This window comes from Triticum dicoccoides, chromosome 7A (assembly GCF_002162155.2).
Source record: "Triticum dicoccoides isolate Atlit2015 ecotype Zavitan chromosome 7A, WEW_v2.0, whole genome shotgun sequence".
NCBI lineage: Eukaryota > Viridiplantae > Streptophyta > Magnoliopsida > Poales > Poaceae > Triticum > Triticum dicoccoides.
In genome coordinates, this window is record NC_041392.1 from 727,076,866 (window position 1) to 727,092,254 (window position 15,389).

General features: G+C 41.4%; 2 protein-coding genes across 6 annotated transcripts; both read left to right on the forward strand.

The window, feature by feature from the left end:
- LOC119330184 (cysteine-rich receptor-like protein kinase 26) lies at positions 1-1,891 on the forward strand. Of its 5 annotated transcripts, none has more exons than XM_037603299.1 (6): positions 1-104; positions 200-442; positions 534-759; positions 893-1,136; positions 1,245-1,401; positions 1,515-1,891. In XM_037603299.1, the coding sequence occupies exons 2-6, from the start codon at positions 305-307 to the stop codon at positions 1,683-1,685; spliced, it is 936 nt and encodes a 311-aa protein (XP_037459196.1). In that variant the 5' UTR covers positions 1-104; positions 200-304; the 3' UTR covers positions 1,686-1,891. The 5 variants fall into 5 exon arrangements, with proteins under 5 accessions (XP_037459196.1, XP_037459198.1, XP_037459197.1 ...); XM_037603301.1 differs by having other exon boundaries at positions 242-442; XM_037603300.1 differs by having other exon boundaries at positions 295-442.
- A 6,996-nt stretch (positions 1,892-8,887) lies between these two features.
- Positions 8,888-15,178, forward strand: LOC119330185 (disease resistance protein Pik-2-like). Its single transcript, XM_037603305.1, has 4 exons — positions 8,888-9,989; positions 11,670-11,708; positions 11,791-12,414; positions 13,008-15,178. Exons 1-4 carry the CDS (start codon positions 8,907-8,909, stop codon positions 14,898-14,900), a joined length of 3,639 nt encoding a protein of 1,212 aa, XP_037459202.1. The 5' UTR covers positions 8,888-8,906; the 3' UTR covers positions 14,901-15,178.
- Positions 15,179-15,389: the final 211 nt, after the last annotated feature.

The following is a 15,389-nucleotide window of genomic DNA, read 5'->3' on the forward strand; positions in this document are numbered from 1 at the left end:
CACACACACACACACACACACAGACGCACACAAGGTTAGCTCCTAATTTTAAGAAGCTGCGCAGGCAGGCGCGGACGGTGTCTTCTCTTCCCAACTTGCTTACGGTCAGTCTTCCTAGATCTCAAGGTTCCTGATTAGTTTATGCAAGATCTGGCTGTTTTCAGATGTTATTTCGTAAAATATCCCATACTTATTTTAGGATCCTGTTTTAAAACAACTGTCGTGTTTTGCTAATGAGAAGAAGTAGCAAATCCAATAATAGGCTGCTCCTTCGCATCTCCCTTACTTTCTTAGATCATCAGAAATGGCAACTGAAGAGAAAACCGAAGGAAGCAGCTCCAGCCCCGAATTATCAAAGAAATTTCCATTCATGTTTCTGGAAAAAATTACGAATTGTTTCTCCCAAATATTCTGTAAAGATCCATTTGGAACAGTTTATAAGGTTCGATCTTTTTTCCTCATATTTTTTTGTCTTTCTCAAAAGTTTGATGATCAAATAGATGCTAATATGTAGAACTTAAATGATCAAACAGGGAACTCTGCCAGATTCTAACAAAAAGATTGCTGTGAAGAAACTTGAGCAAAGCGAAGAAATTCCACGTGACGATTTTGAGAATCAGGTTCAGAGTATTGTGGGGCTTAAACATGAAAACATTGTAGAGTTGGTTGGGTTCTGCAATGAAACACACCAGAACAGTACAGAAAGGTTACTCTGCTATGGATTTGCTCCCGATGAGAACCTTCAACAGCATCTTTTTGGTACCTAACACACCTTGGAAATTCTCTTCTTAATTAATTCCCTTGATGTTTGCATGACTTGGAATTTAGGAGTTTGGACGTGTTTACATTCTTTATCTTCTAATTTCTTTAGCTTTTACCCTGATATATACAGGGACTGAAGAGACGGAGGATTCTTCTTCGACTGAACCTAGTAACAACTGGAACACATGCTTCAAAATAATCAAGGGGATTTGCCAGGGTTTACTTTTTCTACACAAGCAGTTAGATAATAATCCCATTACCCATATGGATCTTAACCTGAAAAATATATGGTTGGATAAAACAATGGTGCCCAAAATTGCCAATGTTGAACTCTCCAGAATCTTTAGCCATGAACAGATCACAAAGGAATCATGGTAAGCTAATCACAAATTTTGACATTATTAGTTTGTTCCTTTATTGTTGTAAATGACGGTTTCACCTCTTTGTAATTCATTCTAACTCTCGGTGCCAATAATATTCAGTGGATACATGGCTCCAGAATATATAAACGACACTCGCAATGCCATGTCATTTCAAACAGACATATATAGTTTAGGTGTAATGATAATACAAATCACCACAGGGGAGAAGAGTCGTGGCAAAATGGAGGACCGTGCCTCAAGGAGTTACATTGATAAAGTAAGAAAATAAATTACTTTATTGTTTAATTTTGAGGATGAAACTTAGTAGGCTATGTTTATTGTTTGTATATTATCACTAGTTAATAATCATAATTTTAATTCTGCATACAGATACGTAGAAAGTGGACAGCAGAACACATAGCATCCAAGTACTCATCGTTGGATTCAGAATGCCTCCATCAAGTACATGCATGCATAAAAACTGGGCTAGAATGTGTGCAGATTGATCAGAAAAATAGGCCTTCCATAGAGGAAATTGTTGACAGGCTCAACACAATCTGAAAGGCAGATGAGCTATGGAAGCAGAGTGACACATGTTTTGAGATGATGTAATTTCACAAAGATGCGGAGAAGACGCTTGGTAGTCTTTTTGAAGGCCATGTTTGACAAATCCATTGTTGAATATACTCTTGTGTATATTCAATCTGTACCGGTATATTCCCTAAAAACACAAACATGTCATGTTCAATTATGTTTGTATCATTTTACTTCAAACTTGTGCATACTTACATTTGAACTACCATTTGGGTTTGTTTCCGTATTTACCCTTTGAATGGAAAAATCATGTCAATTGCGAGTGCACAATTGAACATGTAGTCCAGTCCATAGGTAGCACAGTTGAACTACCACTAGGTTCACTCATTCCAGTCCGTATGTAGTCTATATTGAAATATCTAAAACAAATTATAATTATGAATGGAGGGAGTACGGTTTAAATATTTTCCATGTTTTTTATGTAGCTAATGTAAGTGATTGACGCTAGGAACACACATCCACACAAACACACACAAAGAATCAATTGCAACCACGGAAGAAAAGAAGTCTACGCACAGCCGCCGCCACCACCCAAACCCTAAGTCGCCGCCTCTACCTCCCTGTCCTCCCAGCCTTCTCAGCTGCTAGAGACTAGTGGCCAGACTAAGCCCTGATACAAGTTGATGTAGGTGGCGGCCAGGAGAGCTCTAGCACTCTGCTATGCTATAGTAGCCTTCCGCGAGTTGCATTCTATGGGTGGCGGCTTGAGGTAGACGGTATGATTGTACAATGACATAAACAGTGTATTCGATTGTGTCGATGGTCTCTAGTGGCGAGGTGTCGGTGGTCGCGATCTCATCTGCTTGTACATGGGAACCTTATGCATCCCAATGAGGTGGTCCATGCTTCCACACTCGGGTGGTGCTGTCTCCTGCACTTCTAGGCCGTTGCCCCGACGGGCTGGAGGGTCTAGGACCTTCAAGCCTGATGGCTATGGCGAGTATGTTAGCGGGTCGATTCTACTACCCCATGCAAGCACGCGAAAGCAAGACGATGGTGCAGGACTACAAAGCGCCCCAAATTAGGATTTTTGGTCGTGCCGATGACTTTCAACCTCGTCAATCTTCGTCGCATGTCTGACGGCGACCTTCACCAATTGGAGCATTTGGTGGCGACCGACTGTTGCCACGGCTTAATTGGTTGCTTGTGCAAGCATGGTCTTTAGTTGTGTGGCATCTCACCGTGTTACATGTGTAGTTATTGAGATAACATAAGGTGGTGGAGACAACAACAAATGACTTTGATTTGATGGTGCTTCTCGAATACCAGGTCTCGGCTCGAGGGTGAAAATCCTAGGTTTGGTAATGAAAGTGTTTTTGCATCATTACCTTGTTGAAAGCATTGCTCAGATTTGCACAAACCTGATCTTGGGGATGAGAATGCACGATTTGACATTCGGTGGTTGAATCTAGCGACGATAATGCTTGAGTGGCATTCCCTTGCAAGAGACATTGCCGTTGGAGAACCATTCTCGTTGTGCTCGTAATGTCAAGGGATCGTTGATCATTGTTTTGATCACTCCAATTTTTTTCCTCTGGCTAGGCATAGTTTCAGTCTTGTATGATGTTACTATACTTGTCGACATGATTCAGGTGTTGGCGTTATTTGTGTGCATCCGAGCAGTTTTAACATGTACTTTCTTACCTCCTCTTTTCACATGAGAGATAAGAGTATAAAATAGATCTGAGTCGTTGATCTCATTTAGTTAGTGGCCCGATTAACTCTTAACTTTTTTATCTCACATGTAAAAAGAGAAGGTAAGAGGGACCATTTTAAAATTTATCGTGTGCATCCTAGTCATGAAGAAGCTGTACGTATGCTCATTTTTTTAGTTGCGTATGTACGCTTGTTATGTTTGTATTCTATTGATGCTTTATTTTATGTCAATGGTAAAATCAAGTGACTGATGACTGAAGGATAGAAACAACTACACTTGATTTTCTTAAGGCCGAGAAATCTTGAAACAGATTTTGCCAAGGGGAGGGATAATATCATGGGCATAATTAATTACGTTGTAGGGATGTACTAGTTCTACAAGTTTGGATATTCGGAACAACGGAACACTTGAGCTGAGCTCCACGATGTATACGTACTCCTAACGGATATGTACATATATGATAGTTTGGCCATGTGTCTCGATCTATATATATACTCCCTCCATTTCTTAATATAAGTCTTTTTAGAGATTCAAATATAAACTACATATGAAGCAAAATAAGTGAATCTACACTCTAAACTACGTCTATATACGTCTGTATATAGTCTATATTGAAATCTCAAGGAAGACTTATATTTAAAAACGGATGAAGTATACGATAGTTTGGCCATGTGTCTCGATCGGAGACATAGTCATACAGATCTCCATCAATCATAGACTTAATTAATTGTCTGTTGATTCCATCAAGAACGTCAAGCGTTAAACAACAAATGCCTCGTTCGTTGCAATGAATATGTATCTGCATGATAAATCCACACTGCAGTAGCGGTGGTTCTATTGTAGCTGCTGGGATAGCGGAAAAGCGATGGAGACAACACATGTGAGATTTGGATGGTGCTGCGTGCACCCGCTCTCGAGCTTCGGGGCGAAAGCCCCGTGTGGTTATTCCTGGCAATGATGATGTTTTTTTACGACGTTACCTTGTTGAAAGCATTGCTCGGATATATTCGAACTGATTCTTTAGAGTGAAAACTTTGATACCGGCCTTTGTGGTTGGATCTGATGACGGCGTCGCTTGAGTGTCGCTTCCTTCCTGAAGGTGTTGCTGTTGAAGATCCTCGTAATCCATGTGTTGCCAATGGTTGCTGCGGATATGGCCTCAGTTGTAGTTTGTTGGTCGTTCATTTGATCGCTTTGGGGCTTATTTGTTGTTTCCTTTTCTCTTTTTCCACACCTGCACATAGCTTTTGGTCTTATGACTTTGCTAGTTGTTGGTGTGTTTTCACGTGTGTGTTGAATTGGTTGTGTGCATCTTAGTTATGCAGAGGCCGGGTGTGTCCAGTGTGATGTATCCTCTTGATGCTTTATTTGAGCCAATAAAATTCATCCTTTATGGAAAAAAATCCACACTGCAGTACTCATTTGACTCATTAATTTTCAATGACGCATCTAAACAGTCACGACATTAATTTATACTATAGATGCAATAATTCAAGATTCGTTACATGTGTAGCAGCAGTATACTGATAGTTGATGCTTTGCTACTGGGCCAGTCAATTTGACTGGGCAACCCTGACGCATGCATGCTTATGAGTTTGAAAACTATTGATCCTTGAGTGAGCTTAGACCATACCGTGTATAGACCAGAGAGTATAGTTACTTCCTCCCTTCTGATTTGTAGGGCTTATCTAAAAATATTATTTTATAAGTCTCAGTTTCATTGCTTCTCATCATATGTTCAGATTTCAAGGTGCATTAAATCACTAGATGCAAGATTAAAAGAAAACTTATCAATGAACGACTGGATATACTCCCTTTGTGCAGGCCCTTGCGGAGATCATGAACCTCTGGAACGTTCTTCATCACGTTGTGATTCAGCAAAATCTGGACAGCTTCAGGTGGCGGTTGGCCTCGAACAGAAAGTTCTCCGCGAAGACGGCCTACGCCGCCCTCTTTGCCGGCAGAGAGTTCTTTCCGGGCATGGTGGAGCTTTGGTCCTCTTGGGCGCCTTTGGAAGTCAAGATTTTGTCTGGCTGGCTCTACATAATCGTCTCTGGACCGTCAATCGCCTTGCCAAGAGAAATATGCAGCACCCACCCCAATGCGTGATGTGCTGCCAGGCGCAGGAGACAGCGAACCATCTTCTGCTGGGCTGCCCCTTCGCTCGGCAGGTCTGGTTTTCGGTGTTGCTCCCTGGCAGATTGCAACATTTCACGTCGTGCGCAGATGGCGAACTAAGTGCATGGTGGCCGCGGCTAAGCTCATCACTGTCAAGTGAGCAAAGAAAGGAAATCAACTCGCTGGTCTGTTGCAAGCTAAGGTTGCTCTAGTTGGAAAGGAATAGCCGTGTGTTTGATAGCATCGGGACGGTGGAATCTGCTGTAGTCGGTAGAATTCACTCCGAATTTGAGATGTGGAAGCTAGCTAGGGTTTGTGGAACAGTAGAAGATGATGTGAGATATGATTAGTTTCTGTTTGTAAGGTGGATGCTCGCCTACGGGCGCGGCTTTGTAAAGGATCTTGTATTGTCTTTTCCCCCTCCCCACCTTAATACGGAAGACACACCTCTTGTGTGTTCATGAAAAGAAAACTCATGAATGAATGTAAAAGTTTTTATCATGCATGTATGCATCATAATTAATTCATTTGGTAAACACAATTCTCTTAGAAAAACAAGCACATTAATTGAGCACTTTTGTAAACTAAAAAAATTATTCCACCACCCACCAACTACCTTCATTGGTGAGATTTTTTAATTAAGCTCTATAAACTGTAAGGAAGAGAGTATACGAGATCATTGAGTTGATTCATACACTCTCGAGAACCGAGTGCCAAGGAATTCATTGAGCCTTTCTACCGTGCATGCAAATTCCCCAAGCACCGTTAGGAGTAGCACTATCTGAACGAGCCATCTGGCCTTCAGTTCAACCTCATAGTCGTCTACTATGCGGATCGTGGTACTACCTACCATCATAATATATACTCCCTCCATTCCATACTGTAGTGCGCCCGCACTTCCTAAGATCTAAATTTGACTATAAGTTTAACCAACTAGACCGACTACGGCAGGAGCAAAAATTATATCATTGAATTCATATAAAAAATATAAATTCAATAGTATAATTTTTTTTCTCCCACCGCAATCGGTCTCGTTGATTAAATTTATGGTCAAAATTGAATCTCGAAAAGCGCAGGCGCACTACATTGTGGAATGGAGGGAGTATGTCAAAACATACCGCCAACTTAAGAAAGAAGAAAAAAAAACACCTATGTATACGTTCACAGAGCATGTGCATGCTTATGCAACATGTGTGTGCTCCTCCTAATGGATGAATCGCGATGTATAATTACTCGTAAAGGATGATAGCTGAGCTACGAAAGTCGTCGGTGAGATTCGTCTCGATCAGATTTCGATTCATCACCGACTTAATTAATCGTCTGTTGATCCCACCGAGACAGTGAAGTGTGGAATAGCTAATGCCCCGTTCGTAGCAATGAATATGTATCTGCATGTCACATCTGCACTAGTATCAAGCTTGTTTGATTCATTAATTTTCAATGACAACTCTGAACAGTCATGATATTGATTTGTACTATGGATGCAATAATGCAAGGTTCCAACATGTACTAGTAGTTGTTTCATTGGTCGAATCAATTGGGCAACTATCCATGCTTATCAGTTCGAGATCTATCGATCCTTGAGTTATTTATAGACTAGAGTGTATAGTCACACAAGATCATTGGGCTAAGGCTAGTCATGGAGTAACTTAGACTAGTACTCCCTCCGTCCCAAAATTCTTGTCTTAGATTTGTCTAAATACGGATGTATCAAGTCACGTTTTAGTATTAGGTACATCCGTATCTAGACAAATCTAAGACGAGAATTTTGGGACCGAGGGAGTAATATGCATATGTTACTAGTCTATATTACTACCTCTATAGTGCATAGTATTATAGATTAGTATCATACTCCCTCCGTCCGTGAATAAGTGTACATCTAGCTTTTGTCTTAAGTCAAAGTTTTAATACTTTGACCATCTTTCTAGAAAAGAGTAAAAGCATTTATGGCACCAAATTAGTATCACTAGATTCGTTTTGAAATGTACTTTCATAATATATCAATTTGATGTCATATATGTTACTACTATTTTCTATAAAGTTGGTCAAAATTTTAAAACTTTGACTTAGAGCAAAAGCTAGATGTACACGTATTCGCGGACGGAGGGAGTAGGTGGTCTCATTTATTACCATGCATGACACATAGTAGCATCACATTTATTATGTTACGGTATCTACCTATGTTACTATAACTATCTCTTTCTTCTTTAATTCCCTGCCACATAAGCATGTTTGCGAGTCTCAAGTGCATGATACTACTTATGTTACCCCACTATAGCCAGCCTAATGCATACATACTCGAGAACCGAGTGCCATGGAATTTGCCGAGCTTTTCTACCATGCATGCAAATGTCCTCAAGCACCATTGATAGTAGCACGAACGGTACGAACCATCTGAACTTCGGTTCAAATCTCATAGTCGTCGATGCTGTGGATCGACGTACTACCTGCCATGACAACACGTTAACGTCTACGTATGCGCCAACTCAATAAAGGAAACACAAACACCTACACAAGCGTTCTCACAGAGCGTATGCGTGCTTATCCAACATCTATTAATTCACACCAGCCAGACAATCGTTTCCCCTCTCCATATGCATGACATGTCACCGGTAAGGCGGCATGCAGGTTCCATCTAGTGCCTTCCATGCGCTTCCCTTGTACCGAAAATTAAGAAGCTCATAATTATACGGAGAGCCAGTATGTCAGAAACCTCGCAATGTTATGATATTACTTAAAAAAAAGTTACGATATTATGAGACATTCAGGACTAGCTTGGCATGGAGGGAAACCCTCATTGGTGTCTCCGTCATGCCACTTGCTGCGTGTGCACAGTTTTTTTCAGTCTGTTTTAGGCCCCCATACTTTAGTCCAAAGATTAAATTACCGAAAAAGGATTTCCCCCGCTTTATATTATAAAGCAACGAACATCGGTACAAGCAACGGAAACCACACAACACCAGACCACACCACCACACAACACACCCAAGGCCTGATACAGCAGGTACAGGAGCAACCACATCCCCAACACTCCACGCATACAGCAAATGAGCAATGAGGGCAGAGCTTGGAGGCAAAGATTAAATTTGTCTGCATCCGCCTTGTATGATGTACTCCCTCCCTAAAGACATACTATTTCTTTACAGAGGGAGTATCAGTGAGAGGAATTTCGTTTTTTTAGCAATGCATCCGCTCTTATTTACCCGGAAGAAGACTTGACCTCAAAATCTAGTCCTAAGTCTTTGTAAACAAATGTCCAATGTTAGCTTAGTTGGCTCATAGATGATCGATCGGTCTAAGTGATCCCCTTTAAGAGAATGCTCAGTCGATGTGGGAGTCCAGCACTGCTACTGCTGCTAGCATATCAGGCACAAGAAAACAGCCACCCATTGAACTGAGACAGAGAGAAAGACATGGCAGACCTGGTTGTTGGGTTGGCCAAGTCAGTGGTGGAGGGGGCGTTGACCAAGGCCCAGGTGGCCATCGAAGAAGAGGCCAAGCTTCGGCAGAGCGCGCAGCGCAACCTGGTGTTCATCACCGGCGAGTTCGAAATGATGCACTCGTTCCTCAAGGTGGCCGACGAGGAGCGCCTAGAGAACAAGGTGGTGATAACGTGGGTGAGGCAGATCCGCGAGCTGGCGTACGATGTGGAAGACTGCATCGAGCTCGTCATCCACCTCGACATGAAGAACAGGTGGTGGTGGCGCGTCGTCCCGTCCTGGTGCATGGCGCTGCCGTTGCCGCTGGACGAGGCGGCCGGCGAGATCGAGCAGCTCAAGGCGAGGGTGGAGGATGTGAGCACTAGGAACACACGCTACAGCCTCATCAGCGACACGGGATCCAAGCCCGTCATCCTGCAGCAGGAGCCGATGGCATCAAGCGCCGCCATCGTCGCTGCAACCACGGCTGACATGCTCGCCGAGGCAAGAGGTGCCACCAAGAGGCAGCAAGGATTCAGCGACCTCACCCGGCTCATCTCCAAGAAGAAGCAGGACCACGACAATGGCCTTCAAGTCATCTCGGTTTGGGGTGCAGCTGGCGACCACGGGACGACATCCATCATCAGGAAGACCTACAACCACACAGAGATATGCCAAGAATTCCCCTTCCGCTCCTGGGTGAAAATCATGCATCCTTTCAATCCGCACCAATTCATGCGCAACATGATGGCTCAGTTCCATGCAACCTCTTGCATGGAGCAAAGAGGAACCATAGGCAGGGATGTCTTTGAGAAGATGGAAGCCACTCAACAAGATCTCTTAAGTGAGTTTGAGCAGCTATTCAACGAGAAGAGGTACCTCATCGTCTTGGAAGGCCTGTCACACATGGTAGATTGGGATGCTATCCGGGCATTCCTTCCTGACACCATGAATGGCAGCTGGATCATCGTGTCGACGCAGCAATCCGAGATAGCAACCTTGTGCATCGGACACTCATACCAGGTGGTGGAGCTTCGAAAGTTCTCGGATGAGCACTCCATTTGTGCCCTCTACAAGGTAATTAAGCTTAAAATGCCATCAATTACTTCCAGTAAATCTTTTTTTTAATAATTTTCAGGGGTTGTTTGGATACCTGGATTTTAGTAAATCAGTTTTGCCTAAACACGATTACAATTGTAATTCTAAAACTTTATTTGGTTAGTGTAACAAATTATAAGGATAAGTAAATCTTAGTTCTCCGAAAACCGGAAAACCGTGTTTATGCGAAAAATATTCAGACCTTTTTCTATAAACAACTTATAATGCATCTCTTGCAACCGTTCTCATCCAACAAGGATTTTGCGGATACTTGTTCCTGACAGAATTACTATTAAAAGAAGTTTTCTAAAATTATAATAAAACACATTTGGTTAAAATTATGTGTTAATTTTGGTTATCGAACCAGCCACATCCTTTAATGCACAGCTTGATCATTGATGTGTGTGTGAAAAATTATTAACAATACGTACAAAATTTCAAGAGAATATGTTATTTTCATTTTCAGGTGACAAACCTACTTATGCCGTAATAAATATATTCTCTAATAGATGATATTCTGGGAAGCATGCATCCCGTCCAACTTCTCTGCTATTATTAATATCTATCTACTATATAATGATGTGCTACAAATTCGCACAAAAAACAAAACACCGGGTCCTCAATTTTGGTGGACCATCTCTTTATTAATAGATCACAATGATGTACATAACAATACCTAAATAGACAGGCCTGTTACATCTACTACATCCGTCCTGGTTTATTGGTCCCCATTGTATTTCGTGCCAAGTTTTGACCATAAATTTAACTAACAAAGTGTTCATGCATGTCACCAAAAATTATATAATTGAAAACTATGTTCAAATACAATCCAACGATATAATTTTGTTGACATGCACTAATATTTTGTCAGTTAAATCATTGGTCAAAATTTAGCACAAATTACAAAGGGGACCAATAAACCAGGACGGAGCATATCAATGTACATAAACAAACATAAATAGATCACACTTATTAGGTATACATCAATGTACCTAAGCATATCATAAACAATAGAGATAATAATCATACCTCAACTGCGCCAGTTCTACATATTCATGTCTAAACAAACAAATATGTTAGCTATTCGTAATTATAACTAAACAAGTCATAACTAGTAGATCTTTGTATCTGAAAAAAATTCTTTTTAGGCCCACATGTTAATCTTTAGTTGAACTATAAAGGACACAAACATGTTATGCATATTTAAAGACATTAGTTCTCACCAGACAGACCAATACTATAGTCTAATAGAATGGATATATACATGACCGGAATCTACAAAAAAACTAATGGATGTTCCTCTTACCATGTTATGTTATAGACAATTAGTACTATCATTACAGAATTTCTTAGGAAAACTAGTAGTATCACATATAACAAATCTTGTCTTAAATTCTTAAGTGATGTGAGACCATGTTTTATTTGAGGGAACTTATAAGTGTGCTTTTAATTCCCTCTTTTAGAAGTCATCGGTTATCCCACGTGACAACCGTAAATTAACATGACATCACCTCATTCACAAGCCCTTTATGACCTACAAATTTTTGACATCATTCCCTTGCCTTAAGCTAGCTAAGAAAATAGTCCCAAGTTTTCTATGTATATATGACTTGCCTCTCTTTAAAGTATTTGACTGTTAATCTATCTTCCAACCCGCAGGCCTCTCAAGGCGATGGGGCTAAAGACAAGAACCCAATGGTAAGCTAGCCAGGAAATTTCCCCCACTTGTCTATATATGTGTCCTTTCCTGGCTCTAATATCATTATATACATGCATATAGGGTTCTGATGGCGGTGAAGATAAAGGCAAAGAACCAATGGCTTCTCTCGAGAAAATAATTAGAGAGAAGAAAATAATGTCACTTAGAGAGGAAGCAGATGAATGGAAGCAGAAGAATGATGCCCTTGTTGGACGTGAGGCACGAATGACTGAACTTGTTAAATGTCTAGCTCAGGCACGTGTCAATTCTCTCCCAGTGATGTCCGTGTGGGGTATAGCTCAAGTTGGGAAATCAGCACTTGTCAAAAACTTGTTCTATGACACAGTACTTCAGCTTCAGGGTGGAAACTATGAGGATTATTATTGGGTGGATGTATCCCATCCATTTAATATTAGAGACTTGTATCTTAACTTGCTTTCAGATTTTCATTCGGAGAAAGATCCAACTGAAGAGTGTCACCGTCTTCTGAAAAAAGGTTGGTGCCTCATAGTTATCGACGATCTCCGGTCCACAAAGGACTGGGACATGATACAAGCTGCCTTGGTATCCAAACATTTAAAGAGTGTTGTCATTGTTATAACAACCGATCCAACCATTGCTGAATATTGCACAAATAAAGAAGAACTTGTGTTTAATGTCAAGGCTCTAGAAGCTGATGCGGCCTTTGATCTCTTCAAAAAGCAGGTATGTTTTTTTTTCTTGGGCAATCATCTAACGAGCTAATTTTCTTCAATCACCTGGGGAGACCAAGAAACTGCATATGTCAGTCTTATTAAATGTCGGTCATAGTTTGCTTTTAATTTGTGGAGGAATCAAGCCTCCAGAGAACATTTTCAGCATCATATGTTCACAAAATCATTGCTCTTTTGTAAGGTTTTACAGAATTATAGTTCTAGTGTTCAACTCATTTGTGTGTTGGAGATCATGAAAATAGCATGTGTCATGTATATGATATTCCATATTATTTTTCGGTTCTCTAGCAAATGAATAATCCTTGTATTAGTTAGGTGATGATGTTTTTCCTCGTTTCCCTGCTTTATTTATTTATAACTGGCAATTCAGCATTTATAATTCGGGCATTCATACATGAATATTGAATAACTTTTGCATTTACTCTCAAAACTATGTGTACTCAACAATCATTAATTTGGAATAGAAGCGTGTGTTTTTGTAGAGCGCTCACATTTTATGTACTCCTTATCAGATGTAATTGATGTTTACTCCTAATGCTAGCTCATTTACTCTAGCTAATCAAATCCTTTTAACAATATATGCAGGTACTTAAGAAGAGTTCAACATACCCTTTGAAGGATCAGGAGGCGGATGTAAAAGACCTTATTTCAAAGTGTGGCGGTCTTCCCAAAGTAATATCTGCTATAGCTGGATTACTGGCCACGAAGACAAACAGAAGGATGGAAATTATTAATTCTTTGAATCAAAAATTTATGCACCGTCTGGAGACCGACCTGGAGTATGATAATCTGCAAGATTTATTTGGCTGGATGCACTCTTACTTCCGTACTTGTCCTGATGCACTCAAGCCATGTATCTTCTACCTGTCGATTTTTCCTCAAGATCAAACCATCCGGCGAAGACGACTGGTAAGGCGGTGGATTGCAGAGGGTTACTCCAGGGACAGTGACAATGAATCTGCGGAGGAGAATGGGGAGAAACACTTCTCTAAGCTCCTTGAATTGAGCATAATCCAGCAGATATCATCCGTCGACAGCTGTGCATTCAGTGTGGACGAAGTTAGGATGGTTATGTGCCAGGTGAATGGTTTCATTCGAGAGTACGTCGTGTCACGGCGAATGGAAGAGAATCTTGTGTTCGAATTGAGTGGAAAATGTGCACTAACAACCCAACGCAACGGGCGTCACCTTGTCATATTGGAAAAGTGGAAAAGAGATGAAATTGTGTTTGCAAGCATGGACTTCTCTCGGCTACGGTCACTAACAGTGTTTGGAGTGTGGGAGTCATTCTTCATCTCTGAAAGTATGAAGATGCTTCGTGTGCTTGATCTAGAGAATGCAGAGGCTTTAAATGATGGTGATCTTGACAAGATATTTGAGTGGTTGCGTCGGCTCAAGTTCCTCTCATTGCGAGGGCACACTGAGATCAACCATCTACCAGGTTCATTACATCATCTGAGGCAGCTCCAGACACTCGATGTGAGGGGCACCTCAATAACCACCCTGCCAAAGAAGATCACCAAGTTACACAAACTGCAGTATATTCGTGCCGGCAACCGCACCATGGGCATTGAACGAGCCGTTTCATCCAGCAGCTGCAGCTGGTTGCCTGAGTTCTGCAGATGTCATCATCCTACAATCAGTGTTGAGGTGCCTACAAAGATTGGGGAACTGACTGCGTTGCACACCCTTGGTGTTGTCAACATCACTGCTTCAGGTGCAAAGAATACTGTGAAAGAGCTCAAGAAGCTCACCCAGTTGCGCAAGCTCGGGGTGTTTGGCATCAACGGGAAGAACAGCAGCAATTTTTTCTCTGCAATCGAAGATCATGCCCATCTGGAGTCCTTGTCAGTTTCACTCAACAAGGACACCACGCGAGATTGTTGCTTCATCAGTAAGGACAACAACAGTCAAAGATGCTTGGATGACATGATCTCCCTGCCTTGTACAAACCTTCGGAGCCTTAAACTGTATGGGCTTGAAGATAAGTTGCCGAAATGGGAGGGGGAGCAGCCTGTAAAGTTTGGAAAGCTCACAAAGCTGGAGCTGGAGATGGCGTCTTTCCCAGAAGATGTCATAAGGTTTGTTGGCGGGCTTCCAGAACTATGTATTCTTCGTGTTAAGCAGCATCAAGATCGTCCCCTCAACTTCTGTGTCATGGTGAATGGATTCGAGGATGACTCCTACAAAAAGGTCAAGATTCTCGAGATTTCCTGCTCCAACAGTTTACCTGTGAGTGTGACTTTTGGATCATGGACAATGAAAAAACTTGAGCTGCTCAAGGTTGACTGCTACGGTGGGTCACCGCCTTATGAGTTCAGTGGCCTGGGAAACCTAGAAGAACTCAAGGAAGTCGTGCTAGTTAACGGCTCCAGCGCCCAAGCACTGAAGCAAGAACTCGATCACCAGCTTGCCGAGGAGCACCCGAAAGAAAAGAAGCCTGTCGTGAAGCTGGAGCAACCACCACCTTCGTCCTGAAGGGTCATCAATCATAGCAGTTTGGTTTGTTCCCCTTTGTGTTTTTACCATACTAGCTCAAGATCCAGTACGTCTAGATTCATTTGTGTAATACACTTTTCTTCTACATTGGCATCATTGTGATATGTGTTTAATTAGTTGAGTGAAGGGCTCTGTTTATTTCCCTTTTTTTCCATTTTTGAACTACTTGCCATTGTAATTTCATCTTGCCGGTTCCATACTTGCTCATATAATAGTGTAATACTCTACTAGCTATTTGTACAAGTTTCTGCTTAACTGTATTGGTTATGATTAGTGACTGTTACGGAGGGAGCATAGTGATACCATAAAGAGTTCGTTGGTGTTAACGCTACAAAAATCTATAAATTAGATCCATCTTCCTATCCTTTCGAAAGGATATCTATATGCAATTTTGATGTATATATATCGATCTTTGTGTTCCTGTCATTTTGCTCAGTTCCTGAAATGGCTCTGCATGCAGTGACAACG